Source organism: Diabrotica undecimpunctata, chromosome 1 (assembly GCF_040954645.1).
Source record: "Diabrotica undecimpunctata isolate CICGRU chromosome 1, icDiaUnde3, whole genome shotgun sequence".
Taxonomy (NCBI): domain Eukaryota; kingdom Metazoa; phylum Arthropoda; class Insecta; order Coleoptera; family Chrysomelidae; genus Diabrotica; species Diabrotica undecimpunctata.
Genome location: NC_092803.1, coordinates 62,278,479 through 62,293,215, shown reverse-complemented (window position 1 = coordinate 62,293,215; position 14,737 = coordinate 62,278,479). Strand labels below are relative to the sequence as shown.

Genomic DNA, 14,737 nt, shown 5'->3' with positions numbered 1-14,737 from the left:
CTAGTAGTCTTTGCGTTGTGACTGTATCGGGTCTTGTTTCTGAGGCGTATGTCATTAATTACTCTTATACTGGCTTTATAAATTCTTGACTTCATCTCAGTGTCAATATGTCTGTTTCGCCATATAGTTTTATTAAGTCAGCCTGCCAGTCTATTTGCTTTTTTTACTTGACCTCTCACTTTTTTGTCCAGGTCTCCATAGCTAGACAGTGTAATTCCCAGGTATTTTATTTCCATTACTTGTTCAATACTGATGCCATCAATTTCTATTTTACATCTGGTTGGTTCTTTGCTGACTACTATTGTTTTAGTTTTCTGAGATGAGATTTCCGAGATGAGACAGACTATCTTTATCTTGGGCTATCAATGTTGCGTCGTCTGCGTAACAGAGTATTTTGATTTCTTTGTTTCCCAGTCTGTATCCCCTTCCTTTGTTAACGGTTTTGATAATTTCATTCATAATCAAATTGAAGAGCATGGAGCTCAATGAATCTCCTTCTCTTACTCCGCTGCCTATTTCTAGAGGTTCTGTAAGTTGTCCATCTATTCTGACTTCCATTTTGTTGTTTTGGTAGATGTTATCGATAGTTTTTATAATATTTAGGGGAACTTCTCTATTATACAGAAAATAATTGATGACATCTATGAGTCTTATTCTATCAAACGCTTTCTTTGAGTCAATCAGACACAGAAATGCTGGTCTATTATACTTTGTGAATTCTCAGTAATTTGCTTTATAACTAATATTGCATCTGTACACGATCTCCAACTAGGAAAACCCTGTTGTTCATCTGCTAAACTTTATTAGCACTACATATTAGCAATTTAGTAAAATTTTAGTTGTAAGTTTTAGCGTAGTATTTAAGAAGTTTATACCTCTGTAGTTTTCTAGCTGTTTTTTATCTCCTTTTTGAATAGTAGAATTAGTTCGCTCGTTCTCCATTGTTCCGGTATTTTATTTCGTTTTCTAATTTTAATAATTAATGTTGTTAATTATTCTGTCATTGCTGCTCCACAATATTTCAGTAATTCGTTTGGTATCCCGTCTTTACCAGCTGCTCTTCTGTTCTTCAGGTTTTCAAGTATTGTTCGAACTTCCTGTACATGTATATTAAGTTTTTCATTTGTGGTAATTTCTGGTGTTTCCGGTTTTAGTGTCATTTGTTCTTCCTCTGCATATAGGTTTTTTAATTAGTCAATCCACGTATCCTTTTGTATGTATTTTGGTTCTATTAGTTCCTTTACCTCCGTTCTTTGACCTCTTATTAAGCGCACCTAACCTAACATAACATAACCTATTAACTTAACTTATTAAAGTGCTACATCTAATCCGCTTTGTTCTATGAATGTGAAACCTGAAATCTTAAGACATTAGAAGCGCTCGAGTTGTGGTTATACCGACGAATGCTCAGAATCCCGTGCGCTGCACATATAGCTAACGAACGTGTGCTAGAGACCATGTATAAAGATCATCCATCAACGTCATGAAAATGAGAAAGGTCCAATACTTTGGTCATGTAATGAGAGGATCTAAATGTAGCATACTCCGGTGGATTATTCAAATAAAAATCGAAGGAACACGCTGGGTTGGAAGAAGACATCTGTAGTAGCTGCGTTAAGATGGGTGTGCGAGCCGAACTGTTCGCAAACTACTCGCGAGCTGTTCGTCAACAGTTCGTTGAAAATATGTTTACAGCGAACTTATCGCAAACTCGTCAGTATCCATGGAAAGTGACAAATCAAATAAGAAACAACTTGTGCGAAGTAACAGTTTTGTTTGTACAGATGTGCAAGCGTTTTGTGTATTTATTGCGGAGTATTCCGATATTCAAGAAATTGCATATAATTGCAGTATAAGCAAACCATTTACTTTCATATGCTTCACCTCTACCTAAAGACATATTATATAATTTATTATATTCATTTCTACTAAACACAACTTTTTTTTACTTAATTATATGGCTTTGGTCAAATGCACACAGCTTGGTACAGGTCGCAAGCTGCAAGCTGTTCGTCCCGCCGTACAAATTATACTAAATACCGTTCGCAAATGGTTTGTGAAAAGTTCGACTCGCATATGTGTACGTACCTTAACATTAGACAATAGACAGGTCGAACGATCAGGAATTGTCGACCGAGAAACATTTCATCTGCTTGTAAACACGATGATAGCCAACTCTTGAAAACAAGCACGACATACAAAGAAAATTGAATTAACCTGTAAAATTGGTAGAGAATTCCAGAATTCGGGAATAAGTATTATGAACAAATGAAAAATGTGCTTAAAAAAATGTTAGCGTACCTATAGTAAAAATAATTTAATATAAATATTTCATTATTTAATGGGAATGCGTCCAAGAAAAATTATTATAATAAAACATGTCAAAATAACATAACTAAACAAATATTACCGAATGCATTGAGTCTGTAGTTAATAGCAACAACAACAATTCCATAATCCATGATGTATTTTGGACCATAATCATTGTAAGTGCCAGATCCCCAATTAAGTCCTCCTCCATGTATCCAAAAGAGTACTGGTAGCTTATCGTTACCTCCTGGTTTCTAGAAGTAAACAATAATATTGTATACTGGCTGTGCCATTATGATTACGATCTCTGAATAAAGTGATGATCTCTGATGAAATAAATGACGATTCTCTACTATAAGATTAGATGTTTCAACACAAAATTCTTCGGTAAAATGTTACTTGTTTTCTAGATGTAGTATAATTAAGATGAAAATGATACTATTATTCTTTTATTTAATAATTTTTTTATTCGCCATTCTTTTTAGTTGTTTTATATAATTTTCTGTTATTCGGGAAATATTATATAATAGGATAAAGTGTTTTACTCGTATATATCAAATTTAGCCCAGTGAGTAAAATATTTGAAAGAAAAATATGGCTTTGGCAGGTGTATAAATTTTTTATATATTAATGTTTTTTTTTACCAGTGCCCATTTCCGTTAGAAGGATAACAAACAAAATACCATTAGTTTTTAATAGGTTTATTATATAGGGTTGGCCATTTAAAAGAATCCACACTGATATTTGCCAATATTTGTGGGATTTTCAAATATATTCAATTTTTAGAAGTTTCAAAAAATATTCAAAATGACACCTATATAAAAATACGAATTTCTGTGGAACCTAAAAAGGTGTACCGAAAAGTCCCTCAAGAACGTCAAAGATTTGTTGATCACAAAATTGCACAATAATTTCATTTAGATTTATAGCAAAATAAATACATGATGACATTATCTGAAAATATTTTCAATCAAAGGTTAAAGCTTAAGTCAAAGATTGATGGACTTAGGACAAGAGGGTTGTGTGATGATCATTTTATCATTTTGTTTTATAGATTGGTCACATAATATCCTATTTGCAATTGCTAAGAAGTTTCTTTTCTTTAAATATATTGGTAATTATTAAAATATTTCTTAATATATTTCACAATGTTTTAATTATACAGGGTGAAACTATAAAAGGTTAAGAAATTAAGAATAATGTGAGATTACAAATTAAGGGATTAATTTGTGATTGAACATATTAGGCACTATATATAAGAAACAAACGGCCAATACAAAAAATATCAAAACATATATAAAATATAAAATAATAATAATATAATACTAATTATAACATTAATTTACTCGGTTTTTGAATTATTATCTCACCCGAGCAGTGCTACCTATAACTTGAATATTTAGAATTTATGATTCAGGTTAACTATCTAATTCAAATCTAAGCTTATTAAGTGAAACTGATCTAGGAGGGGCTTTCTTTAAAGTATTACTAAAATTTGATTGTGATGCCGTATGTCTCTCTTCTGACTGTCTTCGAAATTTCGAATATATCTGTCTACCTTCCACATAATGACAATCAACATAACAATGAATATAGTGACTAGTCCCGTGGAATGAGGAATCCACTAATGGTTAGCAATGGTTTTCCACGTGTGTTCGGATATATCTTGATAAAACTGCTCTGCCTCAAGTATATTATTTTTCAACTCATCTCCCCGGATATCTATATTATGTATGGGAATGTTGTTCTGCTTTATGATTGGCATGTGCTTAAGCTCTTTAATGGGACTGACGGTAGTCTTTAAATAACTTCCAATTGCTGTTTCCAATCCATTACTGGATGTGAGAAATGTTATGTTTCCGGTCTGAGCAACGCATTTTGGTGACAGCTTTATAAAATTCGTTTGATTGATTATATGTTTATATTGGGAACCGTCGCACATTATAGCTAAATTTATAGCGTATGGTAGAATGACAAGCCAGAGATTCGGTGTGCTCATTTTTAACCAATTGGCTTCCTTTATCGTGTACTCTATTATATTGCAGGTGGTGTCGGTAGTTCTATCATATAAGTTATTTAAGATACAGTTTGGCTGTGTATCCATATCAATGATTCCCATTGGTGAACATGCCAAGTCTCCTTTGATTAATTCTATACACCTTCCTTTATCTTCATCTCACTTCAAAAGTGTTAGTTATTGTAATCTACTGCAAGTAGATTCCTTGGGACCAACAACGAGCACACAACACCACCTTTCACCGACAACGGAAGAGCTGTGACTTTCAGTAAGTTGTATCTAGTGTTGTTAATTATTAGGAAATAGCCAATAATAACGATGTTTCCTTCTTTATTTTACATGGACCATATCTATTAGTGGCTGTTCTTATATCTACTCTTTGTGAAAGGAACCTTGTAGCATTCGAAATGATTGACTCAATTTGTCCGGGTTTTATAATATCTATGAAGTGTCCATGATTGTAATGAAGATTTAATATTTTTTCGTATGTGTTCGCATATTCTTTTTCATATTCCATTGCACGGTTACAAGTCATTTCCACTTTAAATCGTATTTACTCTTTCTCTAATGTGTCAGCTCTATATGAGACATCACTTTAGACATTTTCTTAGTTCCGTTTACCAGAGCTTCTCGGAACCTATTTAAATGTCTGTTTATTCTTTCTTTTGTAGAGTTATTCGAAGCCATTGTTTGTAACATCAGCTTCATCTGATGTTTAAAATTTTTTATTAGATCCTTCTGATTTTCGTCCAAGGAATCTATGTCCCTCAGTATACTTCATCATTTACCCCAAATATTGATGTGAGGACTATTCCTAAAAGCCGGCTGGAAGGACCAATGGACCAATTCGATGTAAATATCAAGATTGACTTGTTTTCTAATGCCCCTTTGTGCGATTCTTCTCGATCGACGATGATAAATAAATGGTTGAAGTGTGCAGTAAAAATTATAGTTTTATTAATAGCTACTGATAATTACAATATAGATGTTAGTTAGGTAACTTTCTACAATAGACTGCGCTCAAATGAGTTCAAATCCCCAATTTATAATTTCACAAATAATGTATAGCACAGAGGTTAATGCTTTTATCATACTAACAAACTTTGAACTATGAGCTTACAATTCAATTTGATCTACGCCGTTATTGCAACACTTAGGAAGTTTAATTAGAAAATATATTATCGGCAATTTATTAAGTCTGCAGATTTACAGGTTTAATGGACTCTAATTATTAAAATATTACTCGATATAGTTTTACTATGTCTCAAATATACACGGTGAAACTATAAAAGGTTAATAAGTTAAGAATTAGGAGAGATTACAAATTAAGGGATTAATTTGTGATTGAACAATTGCTAAAAGTGAAATTGTATCAAAACACATAAATTTTTTTTTTAAAACATTTAATACATTTTTAATTAAAATTATGATTGTAAGGAATGGAAATAAACGTATTGCATTTAACTACACCATTTAAAATTGTTTTTATTAAGAATACATAACCTTTGTTTGAATTTTTAGCATTATCTATGGTATTTCTACTTACCACAGGTGAATATACATTTAAATATAGACAGTCCTCAGTTTTTTCTAACACATACTTGTTAGCCTGTTGGCAGACCTTAGTATTCTTAGTGGTATTAAGGATTCCATCCCATGGTTCAGGAGGTTTGGGAAGCTAAAAATAATATATGTGTTATAAATTTGGATCTACCTATCATGCTTTATGGTATGTATTTTTAAGCATAGGCCTCCCTTCTCAAAGGTGGCTAGCCAGAATGGCTGAAGTGACACCACTTGGTGACGATATATAGTTACTTATAATTTTAGTGTCATTCGTAACAATATTTATTGTCAGATTAAGCAATTTCCTTCGATAGTTTACATTAAATGGCTAGGAATTTAAATTTATCGGATTAAAAATTAATAGGAATATTAAAAATTAGTTAGTTTTTTAAATAAACAATATTCATATAATAAAGGGGCTTTAATTAAAAGATATCTTTAAATATTTAAGTATATCTTGAAATTGTCTCTATCTAGCATGCATCCAAAACAGCTAATTTTCTATGACAGTGGCAAATAAATCAGGCGAAATTTGTAATATTTGCATGTAGTTTTTAATAACGTTGACGTAAGGCCTTTTTAAACACTCTAATATAATATAAATATAATAATACAAATATAATATAAATATAATATAAATACACTCTGGGCCAAAATGAACCGGCCACCTTAAAAATGGGTAATTTTTGATGCCTTATATCTCCTAAACCTGTTGTCCGCTTAAGTGATTTTTTTAATATTTTATAGCCTTATTTCTTGGCAATATCTTTATAATAATATGGTTGCTAAACAGGTAAATTTTTAGTATATACCGGGTGTACGAATTAAACTGTGTTTTTTTCTTAAAGTTTGCATCACCTGTGGAATATTCTAGGGTTTATAAAATATTAAAAATAGAACCTAACTATAGCCTCATGTTTTCTCAATATTTTGTTTTTTGATTCATTTGTTTATGTTGGATAATACAAAAGTTAGGTAGTTTAACAACTAGCCATGTTTTTCATCAATACAGACGGTTTAACTCACCAGCAAAATTAACCACACCACTTTTATTATTATTTTGTTTACATTACCTGTGACAGTTTGTTTCCTAAATTTGTGTCATCGAAGGATTTTTGACATATAGTCGTTGTACGACATTGTTTTAAGTCTGTTTTCATGTTAATAACAATTCTTAAACAATTTCTAATTAAAATTTAATTTGTAATTAAAATTAACAATTAAAATTGTAATTTTATGTCATTGTGGGCGAATATTGTTTAAGTTGAAATTTTAGTGCTTATTTATTGTTTGTGATTTTAAAAATGCCACTCGTTCCAACTGATACTGCTAGGGCAGTGTCTTGAGTTGATGCTGGTTACAGTGAACGTCATATCGCAGAACTACGGTACAAGATGCCATCAGACGATTTCGGGAGACAAGCTCGTATAACCGCAGGCCAGGTCAAGGCCAAAAACGATGCACTTTAGTTCGAGATGACCGCTTCATTGTCACTAAAGTATTGAGAAATCGCTTTTGCACCGGTCCTGGAATAGGTCTCTTCTTGAGGTGAGAAACGTTAGTGTGAGTAGACAAACGATTAGAAGAAGTTTGTCAAAAATAAACTTGAGTGCTTTTCGTCCAGCTCGCGTACCACAACTGCTCCCACAACACTGTAGGGCTAGACTTCATTTTGCTCGAGAATATGCTAACTGGACTATGGCGGAATGGAAGACTACACTGTTCTCAGATGAGAGCAGAATAGCCCTAAAAAGTCCAGATGGACGCCAACGTGTCTATAGACGTCAAAATGAAAGGTTTGCTGCATGCGCCAAAACCGAAACAGTGGCTTACCGAGGAGGGTCAATAATGATTTGGGGAGGTATTTCTTACGAAACGCGTACTGATCGTGTTATGTTCAGTAGAGGCAGTGTGAATGCCCAAGTATACGTGCAAGAAGTTCTCCAAGACCATGTCATGCCTTTTGCACCATTAATTGGTGATAACTTCAGACTAGTGCATGTCAATGCACGTTGCCATACAGCAAGATCTACCCGTGAGTGCCTTAATGAGGTCGGGATTTAAGTTCTACCATGGCCAGCACACAGTCCCGATCTTAACCCAATTGAGCATATCTGGGACAACCTCATAAGATGGGTAAGAGCAAGAGTACCAACCCCAGCATCCTTTAAAGAACTGAAGACAGCTGCGGTAGAGGAGTGGCACAAAATCCCCAATCTGATATCCAGGATATCATGAGTGGATTGCCAAACTGGCTCCAAGAAGTCCTAGAGGTAACCACACCCACACATTATTGATATCCAATTTTTTTTTTCAATTGGTGTTTGATTTCCAAAATATTGTTAATTTAAAGTTTCTTCGAAGATTTTATTCATTGGAATTTTATTGTAACAAATGATTTTTTTTCAAAAAGATTATTTTTTCTCTTTCGCGGAGACAAAAATTGATAAAAAACATGGCTAGTTGTTAAACTACCTAACTTTTGTATTATCCAACATAAGTGAATAAATAAAAAAAAAATGTTGAGAAAGCATAAGGCTATAGTTACGATTTAATTTCAGTATTCTACAAATGCTAGAATATTCATAGGGTGATGCAAACTTTAAGAAAAAAACACAGTTTTATTCGTACACCCATATACCATTGTTTAAAATTCGCCACTCACTCCATTTTTTGACAATTTTCTCTATTTTGTCGCAAACATGGTTTAGGTATATGCAGTGGTTTACCACTGCATTACCTTTGGCAGAATAGTATGTACCTTTTAGTACCTTTTTTAGTAGAAGGTTCTAGAACAAACTATAAGCAAGATACTGCTCTTTAAAACTATCTACTTTAATGAGGTATGCTAAATTTAACGACTATTTTTTTTTAATTTCTCATTATAACTTTTTTTGTGTACATTTAGGTATATGCTTTAGATAATAAAAAAAGAAAGCCTATTTTCTGTACTTTGAAAAGGTCTATTATATAAAAATTCTGGGATTACCGGTAACCAAGTTATGGTTCGCCAAATTGTGATAATTGCAACTATTTAAATACCTCCTTCTTCCGCCAGAGGCGAAAATGTCACTAAATCTCTAAATATCATTTGAATAACATGAATTTTCCTAAGAGTGTTAATTGTGAGACCCCAAAAAGATGTAAAAAAGTTTGCCGCTCCTAGCTCCTAAAACAGCCCCTTGTAGGGGACGGGTAAAACGGAAAACATCGATTTAACAAGAATCTGTACGCCGTAAAAAAAATATTTTAAACAAAAAAACACTGCATATATACCTAAATTTGTGTAGACAAAAGTTATGGAACAATTTTTGAGAAAAATGGCCTAAAAGTGTTGTGAGAGGAGAACTTTGAAAAATCGTATCTCGGATGCTGTAAATCCTAAATACTTTCACTATAGGTCATTCTGAAGAGGAAGAATAATTTTTTTTTTAATACAATACCTATCCCTATAACCCCGTGGAAAAAAGTTATGAGCCAAAGAAGAAAAATTGCGTCGTGTTCCTTTTTTTTGCGTCGGTTTTAGAATATATTTTTCTCAAAAAAAAATTATTTAAAATTTTAAAAGGTGACATATGTACAAAAGCTGCATATAATTTACATTCACTCTCCTCTTTAAATGGTAGCACTCCGTGGTTTTTCATATTTGGGGGTTTATTGGTCATATGAAACAATAAATCTCTTGTAACGTTGTAGTTCCTTTCTTAAGTATATATTCTATTACAATCTTACCTATTATTATTACGCCTAATACAATAGTGTTAATTGTCAATATTTTCCACAGGTACTTTCCACAAAAAAATACCTGATAAATGAAAAATATTTTAAGTCAATAATTGATTTACCTGGAATCTATTTTCTCCAACAGGTGGTGCAGCATATGGAATTTCTTGGAAAGCGTAGTAATTATTTCCTTCATAGCTTTGTAGTACATGTCCGCGTATATTTCCAGCAGTTAAATTCACAATCAAATCATCACTCTAAAAAAAGAACGAGTTAATTATAAAGAAATTTAAAGCAATTTCTGAAGGAAAATAACTGCAATAGTGGATATACCATACGTTTAAAGTTACAATGTTTTACTTACTTTTTGTTAATTTTGTCCATTATTTTAGATAAAACCAATTTAAAAAATGGAATAGACAAAGATATAGTTAGAGATTATTATCATTTTGACCTTGGTACCACTGATTATCATCGTTGGTATTACCTGAAGTTTCCATTAGAAAGTTTGACGTAAACTGTTTTAGGATGTTTTATTGCATGAGCAATCTCATCAATACATATAACATAAAAAAAACAATATTCCAATGTATTGTATAAATTGAATTCAAACTTTTTAATATTGTTATTGTTAAAAGTTATATACTTAGTTTTAGGTCTAATAGCATTTCCTGAAATTTGTGTCTTCAACCAGTGCAAGTGTCTTTAACGCGTGCTTAACGTTGCTATTAACGCAACATCATCGACAAATCTCAGGTGGTTCAGTTTTTCGCTATCTATTGTCACTCCTTTATTTTTCTCTTGTAAAGTTCTAAACATCTTTTCTAGAGCTTAAGTAAAAAGCTATTTGAAATATAATCTAACCCCACTCTTATCTAACCCCTCTTCTACTCGGCAGTTTTACCTTGTCTGTTTTTCTTTTGTCTTTATATGCGATGTTGCATTGTCGCATTTATACTTATTGATTTTTTTTATATTGGTAATCAGCTCTAATATCAAAAATCAAATGTCTTCTCGTAATCTACCATAGCTATCCAGAGTGTTATATTGTATTAGTTTAATTTTTCGATTAGTGTTCTTATTACTTTGTAAATGATCTATGGTGCTATAAGCTTTTCTAAATCCTGCCTGCTCCTGAGGCTGATAACAACCTAGTTTGTTTGTTAAGCGCAATGTAATTATCTTCACCAACAGCTTATACAAAACTAATGACATGCTTATGGGTCTATAGTTTGTTAATTTAAATTTATTTCTCTTTTTAAATATCAGTATTATAAAAGAATTTTACAACACTGTGAGTATTTCACTTATTTTTATGCACTTATTAAAAATAATTTTTAACATGAACCAAATAAGTTTCGCAACCGTAGTAAACAGTGTTTTTCTTTTGGGCGTACAAAATTTGCAATTTATGGTGGGACTTAAGAATAGTGTTCCCTTTTTTTTTTAAAGGTTAAAATACGTTTATTGGCGTTTCAATTTCCACTTCGGAAATCGTTCTCAAAATACAAACATATTTTGTTTTTTGTTACTTAGTGAAAAATTATTCTAATAATTTAATTTTATCTGACTCATCTATGTTGACAATTCAGACATACATTATACATTTTAAAGTAGACGACTTTAAAATGATATTGCCAATATTGTTGAGTTGCGTTTCTGGGACGACTTTACTTATAAGATAGTTCATTCGATTACATGAAATCAACTTTAACTTGAGAATATCCGTCAGAAAAGATCATAACATGTAATTCGTCTTTAAAAAGACAAATACATGCCACGATGACAGTAAAATTCTCCTGTTAGTGATTCCATAGTAAATTATGAGGGAAAAACCAGGAAAAAAACTTATTATTATAATAATAACACATTACCTTTTCTGGATGTTTTAATCTCTAAGAACGATACTGGATACGAAACTCAGGTGTATAGAAAACCAACACACACCAACAGATATTTAAATTTCAAATCAAATCACAATATTAATATTAAAAAGGGAATTATTAAATCATACGATAGAGCCAAAATTACCTGTTCTAACGAAAATTCGTTTTTGGAGGAAAAACATTTGTTAACATCTGTTTTATTAAAAAATGATTATCCTTTATCGTTTATAAATAAGTAAATAATAAATAATTTTCAACAATCGATCGAATAGAACAAAACAACTTAGAACTAGATCCTACAGCATATGCAAGGAATAATACGAGGAAAATAACAACACCATACATAAAAGGATTATCGGAAAAGCTTAAAACGATAGGAAATAAATTCAACATTTCAACAACATTCAAAACAACAAACACGTTGAGATCTATTTTGTCTAAAACCAAACCTAACAATGAATAAGAAAGGACAAAGAATTGCATTTATAAAATACCTTGTGAATGCGATCAGTTTTATTTAGGCGAAACATCAAGACCATTAAATGTTAGAATAAGTGAACATTAATCCTATATTAAAAATAGAGAATTTGATAGATCTCAAATATGTAAACACGCATGGGATAATGAACATAGGGTTCAATGGAATGATTCAAATATAGTCCTACAAGAAACGGATGGTAAAAAGAGAAAAATCAAAGAAGCGGCTCTAATTATGCTAAATTAGACCAATCGTGTCGCGAATTTCTCGGCAGAATGTAGTAGGATCTGGTTACCCATATTGAAAGAGGAAGTTATTAAAAGGAAAATACCAGTATTGGTAAGTCAGTAACATATAGAGAATACATCATTTATGTTTTTTAAATAACAAACATATAAAATCGGAATTTGGTGTTTTTTGAAGGTAAACTAAATGCACGATCAAATACTTACCATGTCGGGATAGTATTATGAGGTTTTTTCCTGGTTTTTCCCTCATAATTTACTATGGAATCACTAACCGGAGAATTTTACTGTCATCGTGGCATGTATTTGTCTTTTTAAAGACGAATTACATGTTATGATCTTTTCTGACGGATATTCTCAAGTTAAAGTTGATTTCATGTAATCGAATGAACTATCTTATAAGTAAAGTCGTCCCAGGAACGCAACTCAACAATATTGGCAATATCATTTTAAAGTCGTCTACTTTAAAATGTATAATGTATGTCTGAATTGTCAATATAGATGAGTCAGATAAAATTAAATTATTAGAAGAATTTTTCACTAAGTAAAAAAAAACAAAATTTGTTTAATTTACTAATGTTTGTATTTTGAGAACGATTTCCGAAGTGGAAATTGAAACGTCAATAAACGTATTTTAATACTTAAGTTATAGTGCAATAAATAGCTAATAAACTGTAAGTCATCTGTACATAATTATTAAGCCCCCAATTAAATTGGTTTCGATTTACAATTTAAATAATATTAAAATTTCGTATCAATACAAGGTGTATTGAGGTGCGCTTTCCGTTGTTTTCAGAAACTGGATAGGTCAGCACCGAGAATTTCATGCCCACTGCCTAGGATAAATACAGAGTCAAATAATGAGTTGATTTCCATCCCTATTCAAAGCCAATCTACCACAGTTAAGTCATATTCCACAGTTTTAGCCCAGCATCAATTTCCAAAAAAAGATCTGGCTATAATTTTCTTCGCAATCGATGGAGCTCGTCTTCAGGATTACCTTATCTCTTTAAGAATCGTAATAGGACCCACGAATAGTATTTTCTGTTTCTGTTTATCACATAAAAGAATTTGCATATATCTATTTAGTAAAAAACTGTCATAGGATTTTATGCACGACGACTTATACCACCCCATATATATAGCCCCAAAAGATTCAATATTTTAACAGGGTATTTCTCATCGATTTAACTCTTTGTATCCCAAATTTAGCTCATTGCCATGATGTCAATTAATTGTTCTTTATATGGTAGAATATATTTTTTTAGATGATTTTAATTAAAATCTCTTGCAATGGCTTTTTTGGTATAAAGTTATAACATAACCCATTTTGACAATAAGTAAACAATAAGTAAATAGGTTAATAACTAACTATATATTTACTATTAAAAAAATTTTAGAATTATCTTGCTACATTTTTTTAAATTTCCATAGGAGTATTTTAGATGATATTTCATGCTACTCTTCAATCATGCTGATAGAAAAAATAGCAACATGAGAAAAATTGTACATGAAAATGTGAATGGTGTCAGACCTAGAGAGAGACCACTAACACTGCATAAGGACATAGAGACTTGCTGAGTTAATTATAGATTTGTATGTTTTATGTAACACAAGACAGGTTAAAATGAAATTCTGAGCTAAAAAAGTGTTATTAGCATAATCTTCTGAACGGCATATTTTCGTTCTTTTTTACTTTACTGAATAAAATATCTTCACTTTATAATTAAAAATTTAGATACTTACTCCAAAACTTGGTGTTAACACCAGAATAAACATAAAAACCGTTGACCACATATTCACCAAAATATTTTGAAAAACTATCAAAACATTGCTGTTAAGTAGATTGTCAGTATTTGAAATCATTTCTATATTATCTTAAAAATATAAGTGTTTCTGAATTAATATTTTTAGGTATTTGCCTAAATATTGATTGCATGATTTTTTTTAATGCGATAACGGGATTTTTACTATTAAAATTAAATATAATGATCTAAAGATAAGGTCAGCGTTCTGAAGTGGATTTTATTTACGAAAAACAGATTAGATAACATGTTTTAATATAGTTAAACTTTAAATTATTTTAACCCTCTGGCAGCCACGTCTCTTAAAGTTACATGAGTGGACACACTGCGGTACTTAATGCCGAACATAAAAAAAATGGTATTAAAAGTTAAAAATTATCAAAACTTTGTTAGAAAAATTCGTAAATGGCGCAAAAAGAGAAAAGCGTTATTTTTAGCAATTTATTGTATGACTTAAACATAATGTAACGACTATAGGCGTAAAATAAAAAAACGAATAGTCAGTCTTACAAAAATATCAAAACAAAGAAAACGTTAACAATAAAAAATATTTTAACAAAAGATCCCAGAAGAAAAATATCTAAATACAAAATAATTAAATTAATCTTTCTCTATTGAACGATACAAACACATATTACTGCGAATTTTTTCCTCACTATGATTTTTGCAAACAAATTGTTGGCATATGGCACCGTCCAGTTCGACTT

General features: G+C 31.3%; 1 protein-coding gene across 2 annotated transcripts in view; it reads right to left on the bottom strand.

Moving 5' to 3' along the window:
* LOC140450183 (juvenile hormone esterase-like) overlaps positions 1 to 14,131 on the bottom strand; it is a 49,302-nt gene extending 35,171 nt beyond the window's left edge. For both annotated transcript variants that reach the window (XM_072543650.1, XM_072543643.1), the window contains exons 1-4: positions 13,972 to 14,131; positions 9,739 to 9,873; positions 5,874 to 6,005; positions 2,411 to 2,564 (exon numbers count right to left, since the gene is read on the bottom strand). In XM_072543650.1, the coding sequence (XP_072399751.1) occupies positions 2,411 to 2,564; positions 5,874 to 6,005; positions 9,739 to 9,873; positions 13,972 to 14,091 (541 nt within the window). In that variant the 5' untranslated portion in view covers positions 14,092 to 14,131. The remainder of the gene's footprint in view (positions 1 to 2,410; positions 2,565 to 5,873; positions 6,006 to 9,738; positions 9,874 to 13,971) is intronic.
* Between the last annotated feature and the right edge of the window lie 606 nt (positions 14,132 to 14,737).